At 51.7% G+C, this 13,184-nt stretch overlaps 5 protein-coding genes across 5 annotated transcripts; 4 read left to right on the top strand and 1 right to left on the bottom strand.

The window, feature by feature from the left end:
- Nucleotides 1-890: 890 nt before the first annotated feature.
- On the top strand, nucleotides 891-1,947 carry VTN49DRAFT_2392 (uncharacterized protein; the record flags this gene model as incomplete). Its single annotated transcript, XM_069410112.1, has 3 exons — nucleotides 891-1,507; nucleotides 1,567-1,628; nucleotides 1,715-1,947. The coding sequence occupies 3 exons, from the start codon at nucleotides 891-893 to the stop codon at nucleotides 1,945-1,947; spliced, it is 912 nt and encodes a 303-aa protein (XP_069268950.1).
- A 531-nt stretch (nucleotides 1,948-2,478) lies between these two features.
- On the top strand, nucleotides 2,479-3,424 carry VTN49DRAFT_2391 (uncharacterized protein; the record flags this gene model as incomplete). The annotated part of the gene is made up of 2 exons (XM_069410111.1): nucleotides 2,479-2,957; nucleotides 3,037-3,424. The coding sequence occupies 2 exons, from the start codon at nucleotides 2,479-2,481 to the stop codon at nucleotides 3,422-3,424; spliced, it is 867 nt and encodes a 288-aa protein (XP_069268949.1).
- A 146-nt stretch (nucleotides 3,425-3,570) lies between these two features.
- Nucleotides 3,571-6,636, bottom strand: VTN49DRAFT_2390 (uncharacterized protein; the record flags this gene model as incomplete). The annotated part of the gene is made up of 3 exons (XM_069410110.1): nucleotides 3,571-4,128; nucleotides 4,192-6,498; nucleotides 6,550-6,636. The coding sequence occupies 3 exons, from the start codon at nucleotides 6,634-6,636 to the stop codon at nucleotides 3,571-3,573; spliced, it is 2,952 nt and encodes a 983-aa protein (XP_069268948.1).
- Nucleotides 6,637-7,457: 821 nt separating this feature from the next.
- VTN49DRAFT_2389 (uncharacterized protein) lies at nucleotides 7,458-8,268 on the top strand (the record flags this gene model as incomplete). The annotated part of the gene is made up of 4 exons (XM_069410108.1): nucleotides 7,458-7,602; nucleotides 7,667-7,725; nucleotides 7,785-7,903; nucleotides 7,974-8,268. The coding sequence occupies 4 exons, from the start codon at nucleotides 7,458-7,460 to the stop codon at nucleotides 8,266-8,268; spliced, it is 618 nt and encodes a 205-aa protein (XP_069268947.1).
- A 428-nt stretch (nucleotides 8,269-8,696) lies between these two features.
- On the top strand, nucleotides 8,697-13,149 carry VTN49DRAFT_2388 (uncharacterized protein; the record flags this gene model as incomplete). The annotated part of the gene is made up of 5 exons (XM_069410107.1): nucleotides 8,697-8,712; nucleotides 9,055-9,106; nucleotides 9,160-12,442; nucleotides 12,496-12,632; nucleotides 12,690-13,149. The coding sequence occupies 5 exons, from the start codon at nucleotides 8,697-8,699 to the stop codon at nucleotides 13,147-13,149; spliced, it is 3,948 nt and encodes a 1,315-aa protein (XP_069268946.1).
- Nucleotides 13,150-13,184: the final 35 nt, after the last annotated feature.

Raw genomic sequence — 13,184 nt, 5'->3', positions numbered from 1 at the left:
CGGAATTTGCCATGCATTAAGTACCCAGAATCGCCTCGGCTGCTTGATAGTGGTCAGCCTGAATGGGTCAATTGCTCCACTCATTATCTTTTTCAGAGTCTGGTTGCGAGGCCAAAGTCAACTGACTTGTGGGAACTGAGAGGATCAAAGTCGTTACGGGGACTGGTACACTTTTTCGAAATCCAGTGGCCCTTCAAGAGAGGAGTCTAGAATCCGGCGAAGAAGATGGATCCTCGAATGAGACAGATCATTCGGAGTCTCCAGCTGAGTTACAGGACGCGCGCAAAATCACGCGCGAGCGGCGTTGTGGAAGAACCACCCCCCCCCCCCCCCCTCCCCAGCCCTGACAAGGGTTTGATAGCGATCGGCAGGGATTTCTCCAGGCTTTGCTGGGCAGAACCTGGAGTTGTATCCATCCAGATCCCTCTTCAGACAGTATCCCAGGAAGGATCCAAGGTGGGCCGGGAGAAGATACTGTATCGAAAATGGGTTCTTGAGCAGGGCGAACAGACGAACAGACGAACAGACGAACAGACGAACAGACGAACAGACGAGGAATGGGCGTTCGCAGCCGGCATTTTCGTGTGCCTGGCCTGAATTTCAATCCTTGCATTAAGCTAACTACCTGATCTGGTAGGTATGCAGGGGCCTAATAATAGTAACGCCCACGAAGCTCGGGGAGCTCGAGATGACATAAGCAAGTGTCACGTGCCGCGGGGTGCTCACGTTATAGATTTCTTGTTCCAGTAATCGGTATTACGGAGGACGTCTCCGCACCAAACGGTGGAGGGTTCTGTAGAACGTGTGCACACCACGTTTCAATCACGGCGCGTCGCTCGATTGGTGTGATTGCTGAAGGGAATTTGGTCTACTTTGCATTTGCAACTGCCATGGCGGCCATCCGTACTCTCGCCGAAATTCCCACGCTCACCAGCCTTTACGCGTCCAAAACCCTGCGGGCCGCGGCCGAACCCGTGGTGACCAAGCCGTCGGCCACACTGAACAACATCATCTCGCATATCCGCTACGACATCACCAAGCTCGAAGTCGACTGCATTGTCAACGCTGCCAACAGCCGTCTCGCTGGTGGCGGGGGCGTGGACGGCGCTATCCACGCCGCCGCGGGCCCGGAACTGCTCGAGGAATGTCGTACGCTGAACGGATGTCCGACGGGGCAGGCTAAGATCACCAATGCTTATCGCCTGCCCTGCAAGAAAGTGATCCATGCTGTGGGGCCGGTGTACCATCGCGAGCAGGACCCAGAGAAGCTCCTACGTAGCTGCTATCGAAACAGCCTCCAGCTTGCGGTCCAGCACGGCTTGAAGTCGATTGCCTTCTCCGCGATCAGTACCGGCGTGTATGGCTACCCGAGTGATGAGGCGGCCGACGCGGCGATCGATGAGGTTCGCGAGTTTCTGCTTCGGGATAACAATGCCAGCCTTCTCGAGCGGGTGATTTTCTGTAGCTTTATGCCAAAGGATGTGCAGGCTTATGAGGAGACCCTTCCGTATGTTCTTTCTTTCCTTTATTTCCGTTGTGTACAACTTATACTAATTGGCATTATAGAGTTTATTTCCCTCCCGTCGAAGAATCGTCCACAGAGGAGCGGTCAACGGACAAGAACGACGGTGACTAACCACCTTCCTTTTTTGTTATGTTTGTGTGTCCCAACAGACCAAAGACTAAAATCTGGCTGCATGCAATTTTTTAACAGATGTCGTCATTATCGACCAGAGTGATGCCAGCCGTCTCAAAAGCGAGGATGACAACGACTGGGAAGAGGTCCACGTACCGCGAAACGAGCGCGAAGCGGGGGCAGACTGGGAGGAGGAGCCCGTCGAGGTCGAGCGCCAGCCGGATCAATCCAGCTCGGTCGCCGATATTCAGAGTATGCAGTCGAGCAGTGCTGACTTTCAGGAACTTTCTGCTTCGGAGGCTCCTCGCTGAGGTTTGGTCGTTATAGGACGTGTTGTATTTTCTCGTGCATCGTGGCGTTGGCGGATTGAATTGAGTTACTCCGTATATCTGGTCATTACCTATTCATTGAATTCATCCACTATAACACACTTGTCAAACTGTTATTCGGTCTGAAGCGTTCGGTTAGCAGCAGTAGTTCCTACTTGATCATGAATACCCTTAGTCGTAGCGCACCATACAGGACGTACTACTGGGAATGAATACACCCATCCTACGCTCCGGCTAATACGGTGATGACACTTCGTAATTAGGGTTGAACAATCATGTGAAGACCAGCATCGACTGATTGGTAAGAAGACCATGCAAACAATGCAAACTCTGCCAGACCGGGCTTAGCACCCTAGTTTATCGATCTACCATCCTCTGATTTCTAAGCTTCAAAGCTCGTAGGCAGAGAATCCATGACATTGACTTTATGATAGTATGACCTGCGTGGCATAATCTATTCAATTCGATAAGATCGGGGCGATATTCACAGCTCCAACAGGAAGCAGCACAGTCATGCCCGGAAAATCATCAGCATCGTCAGCATCCCCAACAAGGCGAATCCTACCACCCGAATACGCAAAGCTACGACCACAACAACACCGCGGAGATGAAGTCCTCAGCAGCGCGCATGAGCGAATAAACCCATCCTCAAACTCAGAATCCTCCTCTTCCTCTTCCTCCTCCTCTCGATTTTTCTCATCATTCCGAGAACGTTTTCGATCACGATACTCCGCCTTGCCGTTGCCGCTTCGACGCACGGCGCGAGTCATCCGGTACCTGGCGCCCGTTTTGCCCATTGCGCTGTTTTTCTCCGAACATGTATTTCAGGTGATGTGGGTCCGGGGGCCATCGATGACGCCGTACCTGAACGAGGACTATGCGGAGATGCACACCCGCAGTGATATGGTGTTGGTACACATGTGGCCTTGGGGGTCGAGTTGGCCATGGCGACAACAACGACGGTTGGAACGGGGAATGGTGGTGACTTTTCGGTGAGCGAACTAGCCAGGAGATGGTGAGGAGGAGGGGGAAAAAGAAAGCTGATTACGTTGGCGAATTTGATTCTTCTAGATCCCCTGCAAACCCATCGCATATAGCTATCAAACGGGTTATCGGTCTTCCCGGTGATAAGATCATCACGCGCGAGCCCTGCCCACGACCGTCGCAGATCGTCCCCTTCAATCATGTCTGGGTTGAAGGCGATGCGGATAACCCGCGGCAGTCCCTCGACAGCAACACGTATGGTCCCATCAGCATGAGCCTGATCACAGGTCGGGTTGTTGCTGTGCTGTATCCGCGAATGAGACTGCTCAAGTGGTGGGAGTGGGATCGTCCGGAGAGTGAGGGCGAGAGCGGCGTTGATATGAAGAAGGAGAATGGCCATGGTGGTTCGCGCACCTCCGTCCGTGAGAGGGTCATCAAGCAGGCAGTTCAGGTCGAACGGCCCGCTTTGGACTGATCTAATTCTCCGTCCTGACGAATGGCGCTCATCTGTATAGTACTAGATACCTCTGCATCTCGTCATGATAGATGTACAGTAGAACTGGAATAACTAGCGTGCATGATAGCATGGCAAAAAAATTATATAAAAAAAAATCTCATCAGTCATACAATCCGAATGTCTTCTCCAATCTCTTCCTGCAGTCGATCAATCTCCGCCTCGATACAGAGCACCCATCGGTCTCGTTCTACTCGGTTCCGCGCCTTGAAGACAATGCTTCTACCAGGCAACCCCAGCGCTGATACCCGCCGCAGGATCCAAGATCTCTTTTTATTCCCGGCTTGCTCGGCGTCTACCGAGGCGCGAAACAGACTCTTGCGTGTCGGCTGCCAAATGCCAAAACAGATAGCTCCGTCTTCATCGCGGCTCGTCAATCCGTCCTGTGCCAGGTAGATCCGGGGAAGTGCATGGTGGCCGGGCCGGTTGCTATCGAAGGTCTGATTCGCGTACAGCAGGTCATTCTCCACGAGGATCCCGGAATACAGGTATACATCTCGCAGGTCGACGCGCTTGATCAGCTCCTTGTGGGCGTGTGCCCTGTCCGCGCCGCTGCGTTTGCGCAGCGTGTCTTGGAAGAGCAGCAGCTGGCCTGCTGCGAGAATCGCTTGGCATCGTCGGAACGCGCCCCGGCGGCGTGATTTATAGTACAGTTGTCCGGACAGCTTTACGTGCGTTAGCCCCCCTCCCATCTCGCCGAGATGCGCGTGAGGGGTCCTGCGGCTCACCTTGATGGGCCGGCAATCCGACTGAGGACATAGATTGAAGAGATACGGCGATGCCAATGCGTTTCGCACCTCCCATTTGCTCGCATACTGCCCCATCATCGACTCGAGCTCTTCATCTATTCTGAGTATCTTGAGATTTTTCCGACGGATGGTCTTCATGTCATTGACGTCTGCGGCGATCCGCGCTTTCCAGTATCGAGACAACATCGTCAATCGTTTCACCCATTCGTCTCTCGTCGTTTTGTTGTGGGCTTGCAATTTAACAACCAAGCCATTCCTTAGTTCCAGCTCCATTATTCGATCCGTATCTTGATCGGTCGCCGACGACATGGCATGACGAATTTCACGAACCTGGCAAAGATCGATTATTCCCTCAGCCTTCTCCAAGTTGTGGTTGGCACGGCAATGTTGAGCAAACGCTTCTTCGTCATGCCGGCGGACAAATTCTTCATTTCCACTCTCCAACCATGAGATCCGCCCATCCTGGATCGGAAATGGATCAATGTCAAACATCAGTGGCATTTGGTCCAGGATCTCCCGATACGAGGGAATTGTTGCTTCGGTCACGGTTCTTCCTGGAGGAAGAGGTGGTATCGCTCGTGAAGGTCGGCAGAAACATAGAAACTGATTATATGTGAAAAAGTAGTGTCGCTTGAACACGGATTTCCCCAGTCGTTTTTGCGAGCCCGTCTGCGAAGTAAGTCGAACCAGGAACCCTTCAACAGGGACGGGCTCTGTCCCCTGATCATTCTTCGAATACGGCGCCCATGTGGGATAGTGATGTTTAGGTCGAAGCTCGAGATCATGAGACGTCTGCATCGCAATGGTACCGTACATCTCCCTCTCGTTGACTCCATGGACCCATTCCAGGCGGTCATAGCGCCTCCAAGCTAAGCCCATTGTTGTCGTCTTCGACCAATTGTCTAGAAACTGTGACCAGCCCCTGTTCTTTTTCAGAAGATCTATACATCTACCTATTATGATGTCAGCCGCATGCTGTTCTCTTGACCCTGGATCTCGCCCGTTTGGCGTAGGTTCCCTATTTCCAATGCGTGTTGGTTGGAATGGGCTCTCGAGCATGATTCCGACATCCAGATCCGGAACCCTGACGAGAAGCGAAGACGGTCGTTGCCATCCCAGTGCCTGTCGGATGAAGGTATACCATTCCACAGCATCCGCTGCAGAACGCGGACGTACAATGAAAATCCGGGTTCTGTGTTTCAATTCATGCCACATGACCAGTGTTTTGTCGAGGCAAGAATACAAATTGACCTTGGTAGCATTGCGACTCAAGGGAATTTCGTAGTATGCACTCTTCCTGGACCTGTCCACATCTTCGATCACGCGGGTATTGTACATTTTCAAGACATATGGCGTATCCGCATCCGGGCCGTTACGGCATGCGACAACGTACTGGCGCCATTTGGCGATCTCTCGTGTTGGTACTCTCATACTTGCATTCTCGGAAAAGTCAGATGGAAGCGCCTCACGGGACTCCTCAACGCGCACGAGCATCTTCTGCGCTCGAATCAGTTCCCCTTTTTCAGCCTTGCTCCAGCGTGACCGAGCGGCTGATATCCTGTTCTGGGTCCGTTCAACTCGTGACCGAATCCGTTGTTGCCGATCCTGCACGTTATCCTCTACGTTGAATCTAGCCAATTTTGACTTCGCTCTATTAAGACGGCTCACTTTCGCCGGGCCATCAGATTCAGCAATAGAGCCCGGGTCCTGCCTCTGGAGAGCCGCATTGTGATCCTGGGATTGACGAGGAAGGAGCGACACTGTCGATCCCGGCTCAGTTGTGGGTTCCCAGGGGCTGGCACCACGCGTTGATGAGCCGCTTTCATTTCGATCGCCTTGTTCAGCCCTTCGATCTCGTTCGGTTACATAGTGTCGCGATGACAGTCTTCTGGACGACTGTCCCTGTTCAAAGGACTGCCTCGCAGTCACAAACGAATTCGATTCATGGCTGTCATCCACAGGGCCGGACTCCGAATTAGGTTGAACGGTAGCAGCATCATCATCATCATCATCATTGGAAGGCTGCGCGTCCGTTGGGCCTATGGATGATTGATGATGCTGTGTTGGTTCGGCTGCCGGCTGTTCTCCGCTAGCATTGCTCAAGTCGGCAGAATCCACAAACGTGGTTGTTTTGGAATTTAATTTTCTTGTCCCGGAGGTGTAGTTTCTGACATTCAATCGGGCCCGATACCATGACTTTCGATGACTCTGGACCCAGGCCTCCGGAACAGGTCCGATGAAGAATCGCTGAGAGGTTTCACGCAAATGCTGAGGCGAAGAATGGCGCTAAGAAAAGTCAGCATTCAAAATCAGTTTTGACATGTACGAGAGACTTGCTAATCGCCGCGCGGTGTATGATTTGGGATCTAATGCTTGATAGTCCTGGCACTCGTTCGAAGCGACCTCCGCCGCATCTTGAGACATGGTACGAACGAAGAACAAGATCTCAGCAACTGAAGCTGCGCCAAAACAAAGAACTAAAATTTATCGCAGCAAATAACGACTACGGAACTGCGCAATACGAAGTCTACAAGTCTACAAGGTCCAGACGAATCGATGACGTCGCTCTGCCTATCGCCAGCTGCCAGGGAACTTCTGGATCACGTGCGGAGTCCCCGCGTTGCGGATATGGAAAGTATTCGACATTCTCGTCCCGAGAACTGCCAAATCATAAGTTACTACTTACTTAAGTAACTTAGCTTCTCAGCTAAAATATGAGAACGCTACTTGTAAGTTACCTGATCGGTGGAATGATTGCTATATGAGGCAATATACATCCAAAATCGGTAATCTACTGCGGGGTTGCGTTCCTTGCACCTGCCATAATCGGCAGAAGAGCGTTATTATGTTTACCGCATTCGTAGAGCTTACGGATTAGGCTATTCCGTAGGTAATTACTCCGCCACCACATAGAGGTACAACATACGACCAGCAGGCCCTCGGCACCGATTCAGAAACATTCATTCCGTTGGGGAGTACTATATTATGCGGAGAGACTAATTGGTGAGTACGGAGTAGTGCCTCAGAGAAGACACGTTGACATGCTTGTACGAAGCCCAGACGATTCAATCCACCCTACCAACGTAAGTAGCTCGGACGGTGGACCAAAACCAATGCCCCACCCCATCCTGATGATATTCGTCCCTGGACCTCTCACCGACCTCCTATTTACCCCTTCTCTTCTTCCTCTTACAAGCTCCTTTCTGTCTTGAGACTACTCTTTTTCTCTCAAATTGTCGTTCAACATGTCTGCACCAATTCCTGCCGGCGGTACTTGGCTGGATACCTTGAAGAGGTCGTTCGTGGATGTGCCTGTCGATGCTGCCAACGACAATGCCATTGCTACCACTGAATTCCTCGAGGCTGCCGAATCCTTGACTACACTGTTTGGTACGTGGCCCACGAAGTACAAGGTTTTCTTTGGACCAATGACTTATGGCCTATATTTGAACAGATGTCCTCGGTTCTATTGCGTTCAACCCTGTGAAGAGTGACCTACTTGGCAACATCAAGGTGACTCGCATTGCACCGGTCGAGAGGGTTCTCCACTCTTAACCCGCTTATGATAACAGAAACTCCGGGATCGTCAAACGGCTGCTCCTGCAGAGTCTCAAACTCTCCAGGACTTGGTGCGCAATGAGCTGAAAACCAAGAAACACACCGCCTCTGAAGGTCTTCTATGGCTCGTGCGGTACGTTTGTAACCCCAATAATCAGCGGGCCTAATCGCTGCCGGTTGATATTAACGAAGTGATGCCGCAGAGGTCTTGACTTTACCGCCCAAGCAATTCGAAAGAACCTCAATGAGCCAACAAAGGAGCTCGCCGATTCATTCCGCGAGGCGTACGATGCGACTCTGAAAAAGCACCATTCGTTCGTTATCAAGCCTATTTTCAACGCAGCCATGTCTGCTACGCCGTACCGGAAGGACTTTTATGCAAAGCTCGGCGATGACAATGCCAAAGTCGAAGCTGCTCTTAAGCAGTGGGTGGAAGCTTTGGAGAAGCAAGTGGCTATCCTGAAGGAGTTCCAGGAGCGTAAGGAAGCCAAGTGGTAATTCACTGGATACACATGCGATTTAATGCATTGTGGCATACACTGCAGTTAGACGCCATCTAAACGTGCATAATTGCGTTTCTTGATGCTTGGGCTGCGGTGCAGATCGCACAGCTGATTTAGTCGTGTTGCTCTCTCTCTCTATATATATATAGTATATCCATCAACCACTTCCAGGTCAAGCAGTGTATTCGATAAGGCTAGAGTCGGAGAATATCCATAATACATCGTGCCTATGTAATTTCATGGGTATTGCCAGAGAAATTCGAGTGCTGAACCAGCGTTCCGTTCCCGTTTGCGTTAGATGAGTGCTTCGATAAATACTACTTGGGGGCTGTTTTCATTGGTGAAAGAGCCCAGAATATTATTGTGCCGGATGGCACTTGACAATCCTGGCAAGCATTTCAGAGCAGCAATCGAATTGCTTCTATGATCATCCTGCCGTGTGGCCATCGCGACTGACATGAATCTCGTATAGATTCAAAAGTCCAAGCAAGGTGGCCGAACTCCGGCAAGGCGGGATGCCGATACTCTAGCGCCATTTCGTAACGATACGGTACCGATTACTCAGCAGCTTACTGTAACATCCTAGTTAGGTTAGATCGGCCCAAGTAGCTTATTCCCGTATCGGTCGAAACACGCTTTGAATACGGCCAAAGGCTCGTTGAAAAGCAACTCGCCAACCTGCAGCTGCAAAAAACTGCTGGACCTTACAAGGGCCATTCTGGTTCCGTTTCTTTGTCAAACTTTCGTTTGACCTCGGCCTTGCTCTGAATGCGTCTTTAAGGTCCCTGTTACGCGGTGACTGACCTGCACCTGCAGGCCTCGAGTGGCAAGATGTGAGAAAAGCGCCTCCGTGTCCTTTTCAGGACCGTCGCTGACAGTCCTACAGGCCGCAACTCGTTGACGATCCCCAGATTCAGAGTGCGTCGCTGCTCAATCCTCTCCCGCTGCAGCTGCACGCCTATGTTTGGCCGTTCATTATCATTTGGCCTCTCTTCTCGGCGGTTTACTTCTCTCCGCAACTCTACGACACCTACATCCAGGGCCCAGAATGGACCTACGTCTATTTTGGGTCCATCCTTAGTATTCAGGTTCTGCTGTGGTTGATGACGAAATGGAGTGTCAATGTCGATGCCTTGTTTACCGCTACGAAAGCGAAGTCGGTCGATAGCGCGCAGTTGATCAAGATCATTCCGGTGGCCAATACCGGCGCCGCGGAGATCTGTCGCGTTGTTCATGATTACACCGGTGGGAAGCGAAGTATTTCGTTTTCGTTCCAAAAACGCAAATTTCTGTACTACCCCGAACGAAAGGCATTTGCGCCCTTAACCTATGCTCTCGATGTCGAGCCAAAGCCCGCCCTCAAGACATTCCAGCAATCCCGCGGCTTGACTAGCAAAGTTGAGATTGAGCGAATTCGACATCATTATGGGGACAACGTCTTTGATATTCCAGTTCCAACTTTTTTGGAGCTGTTCAAGGAGCATGCAGTCGCACCGTTTTTCGTTTTCCAGGTGTTTTGCGTAGCTCTTTGGATGCTCGATGAGTACTGGTACTACTCACTGTTCACCCTCTTTATGCTGGTTGTCTTCGAGAGTACGGTGGTGTGGCAACGTCAGCGAACTCTCAATGAATTCCGTGGCATGAACATTAAGCCGTACGAGGTGTGGGTGTTTCGGGAAAACAAGTGGCAGCAAATCATGAGTGATAAGCTGCTTCCCGGCGACCTTCTTTCTGTCAACCGCACAAAGGAAGACAGCGGAGTTGCATGCGATATTCTTCTCATCGAGGGCACAGCCATTGTCAATGAAGCAATGTTGTCCGGAGAAAGCACTCCGCTGCTGAAGGATTCCATTCAGCTCCGCCCCGGTGAAGACCTTATTGAGCCGGACGGCTTGGATAAGAACTCTTTTGTTCACGGCGGCACTCAAGTTCTGCAGATTACTCATCCAGAAACTGGCGAGGATGCTTCACCAAATGTGAAGTCCACAGTGCCAAAGCCTCCGGACAATGGTGCATTGGGCGTCGTTATCAAGACAGGGTTCGAGACAAGTCAAGGCAGTCTGGTTCGCACCATGATCTATTCCACCGAGAGAGTGTCGGCGAACAATGCAGAGGCCTTGCTTTTTATTCTCTTTCTCCTTATCTTTGCCATTGCTGCAGCCTGGTACGTCTGGCAGGAAGGTGTGTCCAAGGACCGCAAACGATCGAAGCTGCTCCTTGACTGCATCTTGATCATCACTAGCGTTGTTCCTCCGGAGCTCCCTATGGAACTTAGTCTTGCCGTGAACACGAGTCTGGCCGCTTTGAGTAAATTCGCCATTTTCTGTACAGAGCCTTTCCGGATTCCCTTCGCTGGACGAGTTGACGTTGCCTGCTTTGACAAAACAGGCACTCTGACAGGAGAGAATCTTGTTGTGGATGGTGTCGCTGGCTTGACACTTGGCCAGGCCGGAGCGAAAGTTGAAGCCGATGGTGCTCATACAGAGTTGGTCAAGGCTACCGATGTTGGCACTGATACTACTCTGGTTCTCGCTACAGCCCATGCTCTCGTGAAGATGGATGAAGGTGACATTGTCGGTGACCCCATGGAACAAGCGACATTGAAATCGTTGGGCTGGAGCCTTGGCAAGAACGATACCCTGACGAGCAAGGGTATTGTCTCCTCGAAGGCCACCCAAATCCCAGAGTCCGTGCAAATCAAGCGACGGTTCCAGTTCTCGTCTGCTCTCAAGCGTCAGAGCTCTATCGCGCACGTCGTCGGGGTGGACCGTGCAAGCGGTAAGAAGTTCAAGGCGACTTTCGTCGGCGTCAAGGGAGCCCCAGAGACGATCCGGACTATGCTCGTCGACGTCCCGCCGCACTACGAGGAAACTTTCAAGTACTTCACGCGCAATGGCGCCCGTGTCCTAGCTCTTGCTTTCAAGTACCTGTCTCGTGATTCTGATCTGAGTCAGGGGCGCATTAACAATTACTCTCGGGATGAGATTGAATCGGACCTTCAATTTGCTGGTTTCCTGGTCCTGCAGTGCCCGCTCAAAGACGATGCACTCAAAGCTGTGCGAATGCTCAATGAGAGCAGTCATCGCGTGGTTATGATTACTGGAGATAATCCGTTGACCGCAATTCATGTCGCCCGTCAGGTGGAAATCGTTGACCGTGACGTGTTGATTCTCGATGCGCCGGAAGATGACAACACTGGGAAGAGATTGATTTGGCGCAGCATCGATGATAGCTTCAACAAGGAAGTCGATCCTACGCAGCCCATTGACAAGAGTATCCTTCAGACGAAGGACCTCTGCGTCACTGGATACGCCCTGTCCAAATTCAAAGGTCAACCGGCCTTCTCGGAACTTTTGCGACATACTTGGGTCTATGCGCGTGTTTCGCCGAAACAAAAGGAGGAGATTTTGCTCGGATTGAAGGATGCTGGTTATACCACTCTCATGTGTGGCGATGGCACCAATGATGTTGGTGCTCTCAAGCAGGCCCATGTTGGAGTTGCCTTGCTGAATGGCACCCAGGAAGATCTGAACAGGATTGCCGAGCATGCACGCATCACCAAGATGAAGGAAATCTATGAGAAACAGGTTCAGATGATGAAACGCTTCAATCAGCCTCCACCCCCGGTTCCTGTTCAGATTGCACATCTTTACCCGCCAGGTCCCACCAATCCTCACTACCAGAAGGCTATCGAGCGAGAAGCTCAAAAGAAGGGCGCATCCGCCGGAGCCAGTGGAGCGCAGGCGCCGGCTACCCAAGCTGTGCAGCAGCAGCAGCAACAACAGCAATCGCAGAATCTCACGCCCCAGCAGAGACGCCAGCAACAGGCTAGTCAGGCTGCAGCCGGATTGGCAGACAGGCTCACCGCTTCCATGTTGGAGCAGGAGCTTGACGATGAGCCTCCTACGCTCAAGCTCGGCGACGCTTCTGTTGCGGCTCCATTCACGAGCAAACTGGCCAATGTCATTGCTATCCCCAACATTTTACGCCAAGGCCGTTGCACGCTCGTTGCCACCATCCAGATGTACAAAATCTTGGCCCTGAACTCTTTGATCAGTGCATACAGTCTCAGTGTGATCTACTTGGACGGTATCAAGTTCGGAGATCGTCAGCTGACGATCAACGGTATGCTCATGAGTGTGTGCTTCTTGTCGATTTCCCGTGCAAAGGTATGTATAGCGACGATATGATTGATTCTAGAGCCCCACTGACGTGCGCAAAGTCCGTGGAAGGTCTGTCCAAAGAGCGGCCGCAGCCCAACATCTTCAATCTGTACATCATTGGTTCTGTGCTGGGCCAGTTCGCTATCCATGTGATCACGCTGGTCTATCTTTCTAACTACGTGTACCAAATCGAGCCGTATGTGGACCCCATCGTGTGATCTGAGATTGATTGCGCTAACATATCCCGATAAAGACGTTCGGAGGAAATTGATCTGGAAGGTGATTTCGAGCCATCTCTCCTGAACAGCGCCGTCTACCTGCTCCAGCTTATTCAGGAAATTTCCACCTTCTCCATCAACTACCAGGGCCGTCCATTCCGTGAATCAATCCGGGAGAACAAGGCAATGTACTGGGGCCTGGTGGGTGCTGCAGGAGTGGCGTTTGCTTGCGCGACCGAGTTCATCCCCGAGCTGAATGAGGCTCTTAGCTTGGTGCCCTTCAGCAACCAGTTCAAGTTTGTCTTGACTTCGTTGATGATTCTGGATTATGTTGCCTGCTGGCTCATTGAGAACGGACTCAAGCGACTCTTCAGCGATTTCCGGCCCAAGGACATCGCGGTGCGTCGCCCAGATCAGCTAGAACGGGAAAAGCAGCGAAAGGCTGCCGAGGAGGCCAAAGCCGCTGCCGAGAGGGAGCGGGCCCGAAAGGTCTAGAATCTAGACAAGATGTTCTGATTTGTTAATGTGGA

This window comes from Thermomyces lanuginosus, assembly GCF_041956635.1.
Source record: "Thermomyces lanuginosus strain ATCC 200065 unplaced genomic scaffold VTN49scaffold_27, whole genome shotgun sequence".
NCBI lineage: Eukaryota > Fungi > Ascomycota > Eurotiomycetes > Eurotiales > Trichocomaceae > Thermomyces > Thermomyces lanuginosus.
Note: the sequence above shows the minus strand (reverse complement) of the source record. Positions and strands in the feature narration are given on the sequence as shown.